Here is a 15,902-nt window from a genome sequence, read left to right as displayed (position 1 = left end):
CAGGAGTCTCCCGACCATAGAGTAGAATATAAAATCATAGAATCCCTGCAGGCCATTCAGCTAGAGTCCACACTGGCCATCCAAAGAGCATCTCACCCAGGGCCACTCCCCTACCCTGTCCCTGCATTTCCCATGGCTAATCTACCCAGCCCGCACATCCCTGGACAATTTAGTGTGGTCAAACCATCTAACCTGAACTTGGAGAACTCACACAGACACAGGAAGAATGTGCAAACATTCTTGGGTCCCTGGTCTTATGAAGCAGAAGTGCTAACCACTGAGTCACCGTACCGCCCACCCCTTAATCTTTCGTAATTTAGTTCTTCTCGCTTCATAGATACTCCCTAAAATGTCGAACATTCCCGGCGGCTCGGCCGTTTCCGACCACAACAATCGCGACCAACGTCTCACTACGCATGCGCTGCAGCCCCAAACTAGATCGGGCTCCAGAGGTGACGGTTTATTTCAAAAACGTCCGTCCGCTGCGCCTGCGCACTGCCGAGAGTTGGGGTCGGATGCGGGGAAGAGAAAGGATAATCGATGCGTTGCGCCTGCGCACTGCTGGGAGTTTGTGTCTGTTCACGACAAGGGGCTTGGAAATCAATACGCTGCGCCTGCGCACCTTTGAGCAAATAGAGTAGTTGCAATTTTTTCTCTCTCCCTCCGCCCGTCTTGCTGTTTGCTTTGCATTGAGTTGGTGACGTCGGGTGTACAGGGAAAATAAAACATTTCGTGTGTCGTTGGTCAATAACATACGGTGAGTGAATTTACTGCCGGAATATTTTGAAGTGGAGGAGGGTGAGGAGTTGGTGAAGGACTTCAGTGAGAACGTGAACTGATTAATTATTCGGAGAGGTCGTGGCCCCCAGAACGTGTAAAGTTTTTAGTTTGTTTAAAGAGGCGGAACCTGAATAGCGTTTTGACAAGCTAGTGTCTAAATGTCGCTTCGAGGAGGGAGCTAGGAGTAAACATTTCAAGCCCGGCAGCTTCGGCTTACGTTTCTCCCCTTGGTTATTTTTGTGTCCGGCGCTAGGGTGGAAATGGCGGCGAGGTGTAAAATGGCGGCCGCGGGCGGGGCCGTCTGCAGTTCCTTGAGAAGTCGCCGCTTTCGTGGTGCGCTCCTCCGCCTCCATCTTCTGTGGCGCAGTTAGAAACTAAGTCACTCCCTCCTCTGTCTCTTTCCTCTCTCTGCTTCACTCATCTCCTCTTTCCAGAGTCTTGGAGATGTACAACACCAAAACAGAACCTTCGTCCATGCCGACCAGATATTCTAACCTAATCTACTCCCTTTTGCCTGCACTTGGCCCGTATCCCTCTCAACCCTTCCTATTGATATACCCATCCTGATGACTTTTAAATGCTGTAATTGTACCCGCTTCCACCACTTCCTCTGGCAGCTCATTCCTTACATGCACCACCCTCTGTGAAAAAGTTGCCCCTTTGGTCTCTTTTATATCTTTCTCCCTTCACTTATGCCCACTTGTTCTGGACTCCCTTAGCCCATGGAAAATACCTTGTCTATTTATCCTAACCATGTGTCTCATGATTTTATATGCCTCTTTCAGGTCACACCTCAGCTTTCGATGTTGCAAGGAAAACAGCCCCAGCCTGTTCAGCTTCTCCTTATGGTTCAAATCTTCCAATCCTGGCAGCATCCTTGTCAATCTTTTTGGAACCCTTTCATGTTCCACAACATCATTCTGATAGGAAAGAGATCAGAATTGCCTGCAACATTCCAAAAGTGGTCTAAGCAATGTCCTGTACAGCCACAACATGACTTCTTTGCTCAATGCTGTGAACAACAAATGGAAGCACACCAAACACTGCCTTCACTATCCTATTTACTTGTGACTACTTTCAAAGAAATATGAACCTGCACTCCAAAGTCTCTCTTCAGCAACACTCCCCCAGGACCTAGCCATTCAGTGTACGAATCTGCTCTGATTTGCTTTTTCAAAATGCAGCACCTTGCATTTATCTAAATTAAACTCTATCTGCCACTCTTCAGCCCATTGGCCCATCTGATCAAGATCCTGTTGCAGTCTGAAGTAACTTTCTTCGCTGTCCAGTACACTTTCAATTTTTATGTCATCTGCAAACTTATTAACTCTTCCTCTTATGCTCACATCCAAATCACTTATATAAATGACAAAACGCAGTGGACTCGGCACCAATCCTTGTGGCACTCCACTGGTCGCAGGCCTCCAGTCTCAAGAGCAACCCTGTTTTCTCCCTTCAACCAGTTCTGTATCCAAATGTCTAGTTCTCTCTGTATTCCATGACATCTAACCTTGCTAACCAGTCTCCCATGAGGAACCTTGTTGAATGCCTTACTGAAATCCATATAGATAAGGTCCACTGCTCTACCTCATCAATCCTCTTTGTTGCTACTTCAACAAGTTTGTGAGACATGATTTCCCGTGCACAAAGCCATGCTGACTATCCCTAATCAGTCCTTTCCAAATACATGGAGAAAGTGAGGACTGCAGATGCTGGAGATCAGAACTGAAAATGTGTTGATGGAAAAGCGCAGCAGGTCAGGCAGCATCCAAGGAGCAGGATAATCGACCGGGCATAAGCCTGAAGAAAGGCTCATGCCCGAAACGTCGATTCTCCAGCTCCTTGGATGCTGCCTGACCTGCTGTGCTTTTCCAGCAACAAATTTTCAGCTCTTTCCAAATACATGTCAACCCTGTTCCTCAGAATTCCCTCCAACAACTTGTCCAGCTCACTGGTCTATAGTTCCCTGGCATTTCCTTATCACCTTTCTTAATTGATGGCACCACGTTAGCCAGCGTCCCCTCTTCCGACACCTCTCCTGTGACTATCAATGATACAAATACCTCAGCAGGGGCTGTTCTCTCCCTCATTACCCTTTTGTCCTTAATGTGTTTACAAAATCCCTTTCAGTTCTCCTTAACCTTATTTGTCAAAGCTATCTCATGTCCCCTTTTTGCCCTCCTGATTTCCCTCTTACCTACTCTCCTACTGCCTTTATACTCTTCTAACGATCCATTCAATCTCTCCTGTCTATAGCTGACATATCTTTTCTTCTTTTTCTTAACCAAAACCTCCAATTTCTCTAGTCATCTCAGCCTTTCAACCTACCAGCCTTTCCTTTCATCTTTAACAGGAATATACTGTCTCTCTTCCCCCTCCCTACTTCTGCCCATTGTACAATGTCTCCCAAAAATAGGACTCAACCTTTTTACGACGTGAGGACTTCCCCACCTCTCCAACATTATGAAACAACTTCTGTCATTTGAACAGGAGGTTCTGGAGACACTTATTAACTAATTCATGTTTGGTTGTGAACAGTGTATGTGCAAGGTGCATATTGTCACTTTTCACTAATAATGACTAATGTGTTCTAACTTGGACTTTCCAACATTAATAAAATGTATAAATGATTCTCCTCCCTTTTTACCTGAGTACTCTTTTCTCTTTTAAATTGATCCAAAAATAGAAAAGAATATTACACACCATATTCTTTGATCCTGTCCAGGCTGCCAGTTAAAACATTCAAAATCATTAAATCTGCAAACTCAGACCCTGAAAGGCATCTTTGTTTTAGTTTTAATCTTTTATCCCACTGAAATAAAAATGGCATGTGAAAGAGACTTGTCTTACAAGTCATCTGTTTTCATTTTGCCCACTAAGAGACATGTGAACTGTTTGTTTTTTGCAAACTTATCAACTGAAATGCTATGGCGGCATTCAAACATTGACTTTCTGCTAGGGAGTGTTGCTGAACAAAGAGACCTTGGAGTACAGGCTCATAGTTCCTTGAAAGTAAAGTCTCACGTAGATAGGATAGTGAAGACGACGTTTGGTATGCTTTCCTTTATTGCTCAGAGCATTGAGTATAAGAGTTGAGGTCATGTTGCAGCTGTATAGGACATTGGTTAGACCACTTTTGGAATGTTGCAGGCAATTCTGGTCTCCTTCCTATCAGAAGAATGTTGTGAAACTTGAAAGAGTTCAGAAAAGATTTACAAGGATGTTGGCAGGGTTGGAGGATTTTAGCTACAGGAAGAGGCTGAGTAAGCTGGGGCTGTTTTCCCTGGAGTTGAGGGGTGACCTTAGAGGTTTATAAAATCATGAGGGCCGTGAATAAGATAAATAGACAAGTCTTTTCCCTGGGGTGTGGGAGTCCAGAACTAGAGGGCATCGGTTTAAGGTGAGAGGAGAAAGATAAAAATGGGTTAGATCCCTTTTTAGGGCACCTTTTTGACAGAGGGTGGTGCATGTATGCAGTGAACTATCAGGAATTACTGGAGACTGGTACAGTTACAACATTTAAATGGGTGAGTATATGAGTAGGAAGAGTTGAGGGATATGGGCCAATCTGGCAAATAGGACCAGATTAGTTTAGGGTATCTGGTTGGCATGGATGAGTTAGATTGATGGGTCTTGTTTCCATGCTGTACATCTGACTGTGCTGCACTGCTAAATGCAAAAAATGTTATGTCTTCAAAAATGTTACAATTAGGTCTTCCAGTGCAACAGCAATCACAGTACTTGGAAGCGTTACCGTTTATATAAAAGAAGCTAAATGTGTTGTGACGTGACTATTAGAGTCATAGTTATACAGCATGGAAACAGAGTCTTCAATTGAACTCGTCCTTGCTGATCAAATAACTGAAACTGACTTTATTCCCATTTGCCATCATTTCGTCCATGTCCCTCTAAACCCTATTCATGTACCTATACAGATAACTTTTAGACATGTAATTGTACCTGCCTTTGGAGCTCATTCCATACATCTGCCACCCTCTGTTTTAAAAACTTTGCCACTTAGGTCCCTTTTTAAATCTTGCCCATCTCACCTTAACTCTATGCCCTCTAGTTTTGGATGCCTCTACCCTGGGAGAAAGACCTTGGCTATTCACTCTCTTCAAGCCCCTCATTATTTTGTAGACTTCTATAAAGTCACCCCTCAGCCTGTAACCCTCTGGGGAATTAAAACCCCAGCCTATTCAGACTCTCCCTATAGATGAAACCTTCCAGTCCTTGTAAATCTTGTCTGAGCCCTTTCAAGTTTAACAAATCTTTTCTGCAGGAGGCCTGCTAAAGTCATGCTTTTAAAAAGAAAGACTTCCAATTAAATTAATTTTTTCAGCATAGCTTCTCCCTTGTAAATTGCAATTTAATCGTAGCAATATTTTACATTCAGATTATAATTTTCATTGTCTCATGTGGTCTCTGTTCTCTCAAAGCACCATGTCTGATGAAGGAAAACTTTTTGTTGGTGGACTCAACTTTGACACGGATGAACAATCACTGGAGCAATTATTTTCCAAGTATGGGGAAGTTCGTGATGGTAAGCCTCCTGTGTGCACAGTATGTTTGATTGAAGCTATTTTAATGTGGCTATTTTTTTGACACTTTGTTACTGGTTGACAATATTTGGTGTATTGTCTAAAATAATGAAGTGTTGGAGGAGGGATAACCAGCACAGGAACTGTCAAAGTTGGCTGTTATTTAGGTTGGCAAAAGCAAATGAAATATAGAAGTGTTAAGGCAACAAGATTGTCAGCATTTTAAAAGATCAGATGTTAACTGTTTCAATTTCTTGAAGAGGTAGATACTATTGAGGAATCATGTGCCAAAATCGTTTATTTTGAATTGATACCCAACAACTATAATTCTCTGTCGTGTTTCTTTGAGCAAGGAGATTGTGGATCTGAGTCCTCCTCGAAGACTTGCATCCAGTTGAAGATGGTCTTCTTCCTACTTCAACTTTTTTTTGAATACAAATGAGTTTCCTAGGTCAGTCAGCAGTGGACTTTGTGATCTAGTTTAAAATTTCTTGAGAGCTATTGTAATTAGTCAAATCCCTAGCATGCTCCTGGATTCTTGCTTGATTCAACATTTAAAGGAGGCAATGGCCTAGTGGTGTTAATGCTAAACTATTAATCTGGGGACCCAATTAATGTTCTGGGGACCTGGGTTTGAATCCTGCCATGGCAGGTTGTGGTATTTAATTCAGTAAAAGTCTGGAATGAAGAGTAATGATAATGTTTATTGTCGCGGAAACCCAGTCTGGTTCACTGATGTCCTTTAGGGGAGGAAACTGTCATCCTTACCTGGTGTGGCACACATGTGGCACCAGATTCACAACAATGTGGTTGACTCTTAACTCCCTTCGATGCAATTATGGATGGACAGTAAATGCTGGCCTAGCTGACAATGCCCACATCCTTTGGATGAATTAGTAAAGAACTGAAAAATAGTGACGTGTTATTTATGCTGTAGAACCTAATTTATTGTGCTTTTGGTAAGGCTTGGGAGTGGAACAGAAGGGAAAAGAGAAGAAACGTTAAGCGGGGGGTTAGATCGTGCTGGAAGAGATGGGTTTTCTGAAGGTATTTTTGGAATTGTGTAGGCATGACATTCTGGGATGAAGAAGTCGAAAGAATATTTGGATGATATACCAAAGAATAGTGGTATTTTAAAGGTGAGGATTCAGAGGATTGTGAGGTTCATTTCAAATTCAGTGTGTTGTTCTACAAACAACCAAATATATATTTCGGGCTCGGGGACTGACTAAGTTTTTGTGGGACACCAGATGTGCAGTTGAATTTTTAGGAACTTGGAATTGTTCTTAGACGTGAAAAAGGAGGTAGTTTTTAAAAATTACAAAATTGAGGAAGGGGGGGCGTGGTGGGGGGAAGTGTGAAGGGTGAACCGAGAAATGGAATTGAATTTATGGGAAGCATTGCTCTAATTCAGACTTGACTCCAAGGGATCTGGATGTGGGTTTGCTTAAGTAAATGACAAGAGTAGTGAATTGGCCGTAAACTAAATGCTGACAATTATTCTGCTGCTGCTGCTGCTGAAGGCTACCAAGTTTATTTGATGTTGAAAATGATTTCTGACAAGAAATGATCACAGTTCTTGCCTGAGACTCAGTCCTTTACTTTGAGCTGGTATTTTAAAAAAAGTAGAAATGCATTGTATTTTTCACCTGAATATTTAATTTTGATGCTTTTGTCTTTCTTGCCTATTTTTAGTCCTTGTGGTCAAAGATAAAGACACACACAAATCCAGAGGATTTGGTTTTGTTACTTTTGAAAATCCTGATGATGCAAGAGATGCCTTGGCCATGAATGGAAAGGTATACATTTCTAGATGAGGCTCTTCTAAAGCTTTTCTTTAAATAAATGGAACTTTTTATCTGGGGTATGCTGAAAGTAATGAGTCTTCTGTACTGTAAGTGTCTTTCCAAAATAAGTACTCCATTGTATATTATATAACTGCTGCAAGTTATGTATTTGATGTCTTTGAATTAACTTGGTTTCTTTGCTTAGTTACTGGTTGAAAATCTGAGTTTGACTAGTGGACTAATTATCTCCCATTTGGTTCGCCGGGTGTTTGCAGATTATTTTCTAATCAATTCTGGCAGGAGATCTGCTATCATGATATGCTAAGCTCATCTATCTTGCACAATCCTTGCATGTCCACTGTACCGTATCTACAACTGTGGTGACATCCAAAATCCAAGTCCACCTATGTCGACCCTTGTGTGCGTACACGTCAGATGATAACTCTTGGCTATTACCAAAAGACTGACCTTTTCTGGATGTCACTTTGCGTGTTTTTCTCTTGGAATTTCAAATGCCTCACTATTCCTGTAATGGCCTATGTATTTAATTTTTGTTCCTTACCCCACAGATATTTTTTATCACCAGGGTTTAAGCATACAAGGAATTAGATAGAAGGAGCAGGCCTTGTTATAAGCTTGAGTTTTCTTGTTAATGCATCCTTCATAGAAGTTACTACTGGCTATCTGTATTGTTTGCCTAACTTCCGCATTACATCTTCCAACTACTGATATTATTTCTCCTAAATAGACAGTTGTTTACAAAATGCAGTATGACATCATTCACTGCAAGCTTCATACTGTTTTTCCAAATTTCTTACTACATTCATTCGTCTTTCTGATGTTCATAATCGGTCCAAGTTGCAAACTTTGATTTGACTCCATCTGTGATGTTTTGTTGGACCTCTGTTGATTCTTCCAAGTTCTACCAATTTTTGTTCCCTCCAAATTCTTCAATTCCTGAAAATAAATCTGATTATGTGAATATTTAATATGTAAAGAATGAATCGTTTTGAAAATGCTATGCAGTCATGCATTCTTCTCTTCACTTGAAACATTTGATTGTTTAGTTTTCTAGTCTTCCTTAAGCAAAAACAACTTAGCCTCCATTGGGGCAGTTATATAAAAGCTGAAAATGTTAACAGAAACCTATCATACCAGAATAAAACATTTCTGGGGATGATAGGTGATATGCCCACTACAACGTCTGTGCCATGCCAGTAGTGCCTGTATGCTACCTCATTCTGGAAGCCCATGTGGAAGTAACCATGGAAAACAGTTTGGAGTTGGGCACTGCAACCTACCTCCACAGCTGCTGCCTGTCCTATTAATGGCTCTCTTGGTCACGTGATCAAGTAGGACCTCTAAATGCCTGCTGTTGCCATCAGCATGGAAAGCCATGTATCAGAAGCGGTTCTTTTAACTAAACAGATGCTGCAAAAGAAGGCAGTCTTAAGTAAATGTGATACACTATTTCCTCCAGGCTGCTACTACATGTGGCCTCACACTCAGTGAACCTACTCATCTGTTCAGAGCCCTCCACTTTGGATCTGGGCATTTTAAAACAAATTTGATCCTGTTTATCACCAAAAATTACACAAGTGTTCCTGAAATATGACATTGATAGTAAACTTTGAAATTTATCCAAAGCCAACATAAGACCAAACATCATGCATCAGAGTAAAAACAGGATAGTTTGAAGTGTGTGGTCACAATTGGGATGAACTGTCTCCCAGATTGTCCCAAACTTGCCATTATATACTTATAGTTATGAATATTGTTTTGCTGTGAATATTTTCCCTCCTGTTCTTATTCCAAGTCTACATCCAGATTGCATTAAACCAATTTCTGCTTCAAATGTTAAACCAAAAGAACTGCGGATGCTGAAAATCAGAAACACAACAGAAGAAATTTCCAGAAAAGTTCAGCAGGTCTGGCAGTATTTGTGGAAAGAAGTTGGAATTAACATTTCGGGTTACTCTTCAGGAGATTCTGGAGAAGGGTCACTGGACCTGAAATGTTAACTCTGACTTCTGTTCACAGATACTGCCAGACCTGAGTTTTTCCAGCAGTTTCTGTTTCTACTTCAAATGTGTGTTGTATCTCTTTCAGATGATTGTGGAAATCATGATAGAATTAAATGACTTGTTATTAAGTTTGGGTTTAAAATGATTGCATGCAATTGCTTTATAGTTCTTGGGTAACTTGATTAATAGTACCTCAAGCTACTCTGATATTTTTTGATATACATTTGATTACAAACGTCTATTGCTCTTTACTTAGATTTTAAGAAACAGATTTAACAGATTAAGTGAAAGAAGTTCATTTTAAATTCAACATATAAGGAAAGCAGATTTTAAGTACTGTAACTTATACTCAGTTGATATTACCAGTACTACTCAGCTATGACAATTGGTCTTTTTTTTCTGTCTCTTTCAGTCAATTGATGGTCGACAAATTAGAGTAGACCAGGCAGGAAAAGGCTCTGGGGGACGAGCTAGGAATTACCAAGGTGGACAGTCGCGAAGTTATGGATTCCGTGGTGGGAGAAGTGGCCGTGGATTTTACAGAGGTGATCTATAATGATGGAAACTGGTTTTGCTGATTTATGAATGTAACAGTGGTTGCTAATTCAAAGAATTCCTAGTGTGTGCGCAGAGTCGATTCCGGCGATTGAATCACACTGACTCTCCAAACAGCATTCCATCCAGCCCCAGCCCCCTAACCTATCCCTGTAACTCTGCATTTTCCAAGGCTGATCTGCCTAGCCTGTACATCCCTGGAAACTATGAGCAACTTAGCATGGCCAGTTCACCTATCCTGCTTATCTTTGCAGTGTGGGAAGAAACTGGAGCACTTGGAAGAAACACAATGCACAAACTCCACAAAGACAGAGGTTCTAATCAATCCCGGGTTCCTGGCACTGAGCTACCGTGTCATCCAACGTTAATTTATTCTCGTGTTGGTAACCATGGAACGAGATAACATACCATTGCAAGATATTGTTTGTCCTGGCATACATGTGTACCAGTTGCTGCATGGACACTTAGTAACAAGTACAGCTTTGCTAATGTTCAGCAAAAAAGCTTTTATATCAATGATATACCAAAAGTCTAGCAGATTAGCATATTGCAGATCAGTGTTGTTTCACCCACCATTGTAAGAACTGTATTAATTCATATGTATAAGAAGAAAATTTTCAAAATTTAAGATGTTAAATTCCTACTTTCAACCTGCTTCAATGTTCTTAAAGGCTAACTTGCTGAATCTTTCAATAGATGGTGACAGAAGTGGGCGAAGCAATTACAGAAATGACTACTATAATAGGTAAATATATTGCTTTGCCACATATCAGTAAATCTGTTTTGTATTACATATTGGTAAATTCTTTATTTTTATTTCAGGAGTCAAAATTCGAGCAGCTATGGCTATAACAGTTCAGTTGGAAGGTCGTACCGAGATGATTATGATAGTTATGGTAAGTATGTGCATAGGGACTAGAAGGTTGAAAATCATTCAGCTTAAGATAGTTTGCTATGAAACTTAACCATTTAATCATGTATTTTAAAAACTTCATAGTTCATCAGATTCTAGAAATGTCATCGTTTTTAGGACATTGAGGATTATATCCAATTGAGAAAAAATATGCCAGCTGTCATTTGAGGTTGATCTTACAGCCATTGTATAATTTTCCACAATGAAGTTTACACTTTCATAAAATCTTACCTGGAAGCAAGTAGGCAAATCTGGAGTTGTTTTCTTTTTCACCTGTTTGCAATTTTGATAGTTAACTGCAGTAATGATGCCTTGACATGAACTTGAGTTTAAATGGATGGGGGGGGGGGGGGGAGGAGGTTAGGTAGGTAAGTGGTACAGTCGGAGAGGGACTCACTAAGATTCTTGTCGAGAGAGGAGGAGAACTTCTCCAAGGTAGGCCTCCTTGGAAGAGGCTTTGCAATAAAATTAAAATCAACTAATGGACAGTGAGGACTGCAGATGCTGGAGATCAGAGTCGGGGGTATGGTACTGGGAAAACTCAGCAGGTCAGGTAGTATCCAAGGAGCAGGGGAAATCAATGTTTCGAGTATAAGGCCTTTATCAGTCATTCCTGATGAAGATCTTATGCCCAAAACGTCGATTCATCTCCTCAGAGGGTCAGACAGCATCCGTGCTTTTTCACCACCATGCTCTCAACTCTGATCTCCAGCATCTGCAGTCCTCACTTTCTACTACATGAGGAAGAGATGTCAATTCTGGTGGTGTGAGCAAAAGTTATATTTGGTTTGAATTGTATTTCATGTTAATGTAATTAATTTTTACAGCAATAATATTTCATTTTTAAAACTTTTCTTTCTTAAACCTATTTTGTAAAATTTCATGTCTAATAGACTTCAATCTTTCCAAAAAAAATGTTTGGGCTTGTGATTATGTAACAGATTAACTCTACAGACTTACTTTAGATTCAAAATATGAAATCTAAAATCTAGATTGGATAATTGGGATTTTATGCATCTAAATTTTCCATTCTCTCTTTCCTATTTGGTCATCTAAGTTCACTTCTAACAACTGGCTAAATGGAGCGCTCCTAGTTGCAGGAAAAAAAATGCTCATCTCACTTTCCTAGAGTAATCTTTCTGCAGTTTTGTAAACTAAATAACCCAAGTTCAGAAAATTGTATAGACTTAGCTTGAAGTTTACTTGGAATTTTGTTTTTCAACTCTCCTCTGGGGCTGAAGAAATTATTAATATGAACCTATTGCTTGTCTTGATGACAGATTTTGAAGTATTATTTTCCCATGAATTATATTTGAGACCATTGCTTCTGCCATTAGTGGCTGAACTCCCGCAATGTGCTTTTTCAGTCAGCAGTTAATTGAAGGGAGAGGAAGATGATTCTGTGAAATCTTTTCTGCTTCATGTTTCATGGTGCTTTAGGAATGGGTATACCAGTCCTATCAATGAATTGCCTGTATATAAACAGCAAAACAATTAGCTGACTTTTTTTATATGGGCATTTAGTGTTGTAGCTGTAACAACCCTCCATCTAGACTGAGGTCCGGAAGCTCGAGATTATCCATACCTAGCGTATGGCATCAGTAATGAGCTCAAAAGGCATTCGTTTCGCCCTTATTTTCTGGAAGCAACATTATTGGAGATCATTCAGCTTTGTTTCTCTTGGTATCTCAATTTCTATCGTGATATTTCTATCTACAACTTCACTGTAATGAAAGAAAATTATTTTGGTTGTGGAAGTTGGCTTAGAATCTTTCAGTGGCCTTCTCTATCAAGAATTAAGAGGTGGGTGCTAGCTTTTCTTCCTTTGCCTCCTTTTACCCGTTTTGATTTTTTTTTAAACTGTAACCCCAAGAAAAAGATACTAGGAATAAAATATTCATCCAATATTTGGCAAACATAAGATCTTGTCAGTTGAAATAGAATGAGTCCTAATTTGGAATTGGAAGCTTGCGCTGCCTGTCCAGTTACTTGTTTTGAATCTATTTAAGTTTGTGTTTACTTGTACTCGCACTTCATGCATTTTGTGCTTAAAGTGAATGGTATTAAAGAAGGGAAGTGTGTGCCAATCAGTTACTATTGTTACAATCTGATAGTATGTGGAGAAGCTGAATTGAAAATGTATTACAAATTCTTTACATTGTGCCTGCTTCTCCTCCTCCAGCTTCAAACGAATAATCAATCTCCTTGAATCAAGATCATCCTCCTTTTGGCCCTTGAGTTTTGGAACTACAGAAAGCAGTTACCTTCTGAACTTGTTGTCTGTTTTAATATTATCAAAATTGACAGTCTGATAGTTTCTGACTTGAATGTGCATTTACTTTTAGGTCAAAAAAGACCTATTCAGCCTATTTATTTTGAAAGGTTTTCACTTTCAGGTCTAAACCTGTAAAGAACAGACTTGCTCTAACTTTTATCTTGTTGAAATCCTCAATCAGTTTTGCTTTCAGTCCTGCAGTTTTTTTTTGCAGTTTTGTGATATTTCTCTTTTTCTTCCCCTCTAGCCACAAAAAACCCCACCAATTTGAGCTAGATCACAAAAGCTATGCATGCTGCAGAGTATTGACTTTTCAAGCTTATTTTGAAATACAATTAAATGCAGATTGATTTCCTGATGGTAAATCAGCATTCAGTCATTCTGCCTGTCATTTAAAAAGTAACTTTCAGTGGAATGTTCAAACTGCTGGATCTTGAATATTTTGTACTTGAGTCTGTTAACATACAATTTACAGAAAAACATTCATTTTCGATCTAATATAGGAGGCTTGTTTTTGAAAGATTATATACTGGTAAAGTTGGCCATTTGTTCATGCTGTATTTCATGTGCAAGGATGCAACAATTTTTTTGTATAAACTTGGCTTTTTGGAAACTGATTAAAGAACCTTGCCCAAAGATCTCTTGTTGCTTTTAATCAACCATAAGTGTTACAGTGAACCCTGTTAACTGAAGTTCATCCAATTTGGATAAAATGCAGCAACTGGAATTGAATATTGATTGCTCCATTTTAAACATGGCATTGTGATTATTGTATCTTGTCTTAATACTGAATACGTGCGGTGAAAATTCCGATTTTTGATTTTGAACTAATAACTCCCACAAACTGCATAGCTTAGCACAAATATTTGGAAGCTGCATGTAATGAAGGTTGCCAGGCAAACAATGGCTGTGTTTCCTGGACAACTTTTTACCTATTAATAAAACTGCTTCTGGAATCAATAATTTAAAAAGAAATCCAAATGATTGGACCTCTGTAATGCATCAACCTTGTGTTTAAAGATGCAATGAAATGACTGACAACCATACCTGTTCTGTGACGTGTTCTACATTTGAAGTTGCTAAGTTTTTTTAATATTCTCAATTTTTAAACATTGAACTAATTAAAAGGGTGGGAGAAGTGTGGTGGACTCTTGATTTATAGTCTTGGAAAGATGGATTGCCATTAATCCTGTTCATGTTCAGGGATTTCTCCCTTTCTTCCAAACCCCTCTTTCAGTATTTCCTTTCGTTGACCCAACAAGCCAGTTTCTTTTTGCGTGATGAGTGTTGATTTATCTTTAGATTATTTTATGAAAATGCGTGGTAAAGGCCTATAAAGCAGCTAACAATTCTGGTACCTCTGACAGTTGGGAGTCTTTTAGGATTCTGCAATGGAAAACCAAGCAAAAGATTGAGGGTGAATAGTGAGAGAATATGCTAGACAGAAAAATTTTCTACAGGTATAAAAAAAATGTCTATTTATAATGGGGAAGAAGTGAATTGCAGAGACACTGAACCCATGTTTCAAGTTTGTTTTCATGGAGGAGAATATTGGAAGCCTTCTAGAAATAATTGAGAATCTATGGCAAATATAAGAGGAACTGTGACATGAATTAGTTGTTTTTAAAAACGTATTAGAGAAAAGGACTTGAAGTCGATAAATTCCTGCAACTTATAATCTACATCCCAATGTTGAAAGAGGTAGCTGTTGTAAGTAGCAACAACATTGATTATTTCTCAAATTTCCGCAGTCTGGAATGGTCCAATTAGGCTAGCATCAGCTGTATGAAAAATACTAAAATCCGTAATAAATGATGCAATAACAGGACAATTAAAAATAATAGGATTATTTCAAAACCAATTATTTGGATTTATCAAAAGGGAAGTCTTGTTTTAAGTGAGTAATTTGCAGAATGGAAGAATGTAGCATCCTTAGATTTTCAAAAGGCTTGTGACTATGCTGCACACAGGAGGCTTGTAAACCAAATTGGAGCACAAAAGATTTGGGGGAATATACTGGCATGGATTCAAAAAAAAAGTAAGGGCAATTTTCAGCTTGGCAAGCTGTGATTAGATGGATGTGCAAGTATCTGGTTGGTGTCCCAACCATTCACAATTATTAAGACATGAGGATTAAATGTAATATATCCTAGTTTGCAGATGACCCACAAGTAGATGGGAGTAAGATTAATAAGTAGGGTGGAAAGCTGCTTCAGACACGAAAGCTGCTTTGAAGGCTTACTGGATAAAGTTTGGCAGGTGGAATACAATGTTGGCAATGAGAGGTTATCCACTTTTGGTAGGAAAAGAATTACAAACCATTTGTGGTGAGACATAGCTGTTGAAATTCATGGCAGTTTGTTTCCTTCGTAAATTACTGAATATACAGATGCAGCAAACAATTAGTATTTATTTTGTAAATACCTAATTATGTGAAAATGGAATTTTGTGTTGAAATTGTCATGTTTCTTTCTGTAGGGAAAGCTAGTTTACTTGGATTGAAACACGTCTGATTTACTTAGCTATCCCAAGTAAATTCCAAAGAGGAGACTAAATGAAATTTTGCATCTTAGAATTGGGTTATGGGTGGAATTGACTCAGTGATTAAGTTAAACCCGAAAGGCCGTCGTTTTCTTAAAGAATTTGTGTGGAATGCAAGTTCTTCTGTTCCCCTCTTTCTTGCTACCTAAATATCATTACAACAGGCTTTTAAATAAAACCTTTTCTCAGACTATCGTATCTGAAAGTATACCCTACTTAGTTGTTTTGTCCTTTAATATTCAAAACTTGTGCAACAATTACAGAATTAAGATAACAGCCCATACTATCTGCCTGTCAAAGATTTCATATACTTTACAATATCAAGATTTTTGCTAGCTTTGCTGAAAGTAGTGACATTGAAGAATGACGTGTTCCTCCTGCAAAGAAACTTCAGCTGGTTATGGCTAATGCGTCAGTGGACATAATCATAGCCTTGAGGTAACTCATTTTGCTCTCGTACAATGTCCACTTTCCCATTTCGTTAAG

At 39.2% G+C, this 15,902-nt stretch overlaps 1 protein-coding gene across 1 annotated transcript; it reads left to right on the top strand.

The window, feature by feature from the left end:
- The first annotated feature begins 606 nt into the window (after nt 1-606).
- LOC132828825 (cold-inducible RNA-binding protein-like) lies at nt 607-13,511 on the top strand. The gene is made up of 7 exons (XM_060845974.1): nt 607-757; nt 5,220-5,323; nt 7,017-7,120; nt 9,545-9,677; nt 10,384-10,432; nt 10,510-10,583; nt 12,783-13,511. The coding sequence occupies exons 2-7, from the start codon at nt 5,224-5,226 to the stop codon at nt 12,794-12,796; spliced, it is 474 nt and encodes a 157-aa protein (XP_060701957.1). The 5' UTR covers nt 607-757; nt 5,220-5,223; the 3' UTR covers nt 12,797-13,511.
- Nucleotides 13,512-15,902: the final 2,391 nt, after the last annotated feature.

The sequence above is a fragment of the Hemiscyllium ocellatum genome, chromosome 28 (assembly GCF_020745735.1).
Source record: "Hemiscyllium ocellatum isolate sHemOce1 chromosome 28, sHemOce1.pat.X.cur, whole genome shotgun sequence".
NCBI classification, from domain to species: Eukaryota; Metazoa; Chordata; class Chondrichthyes; order Orectolobiformes; family Hemiscylliidae; genus Hemiscyllium; species Hemiscyllium ocellatum.
The sequence above is the reverse complement of the archived record's forward strand: the minus strand, read 5'-3'. Positions and strand labels throughout refer to the sequence as shown.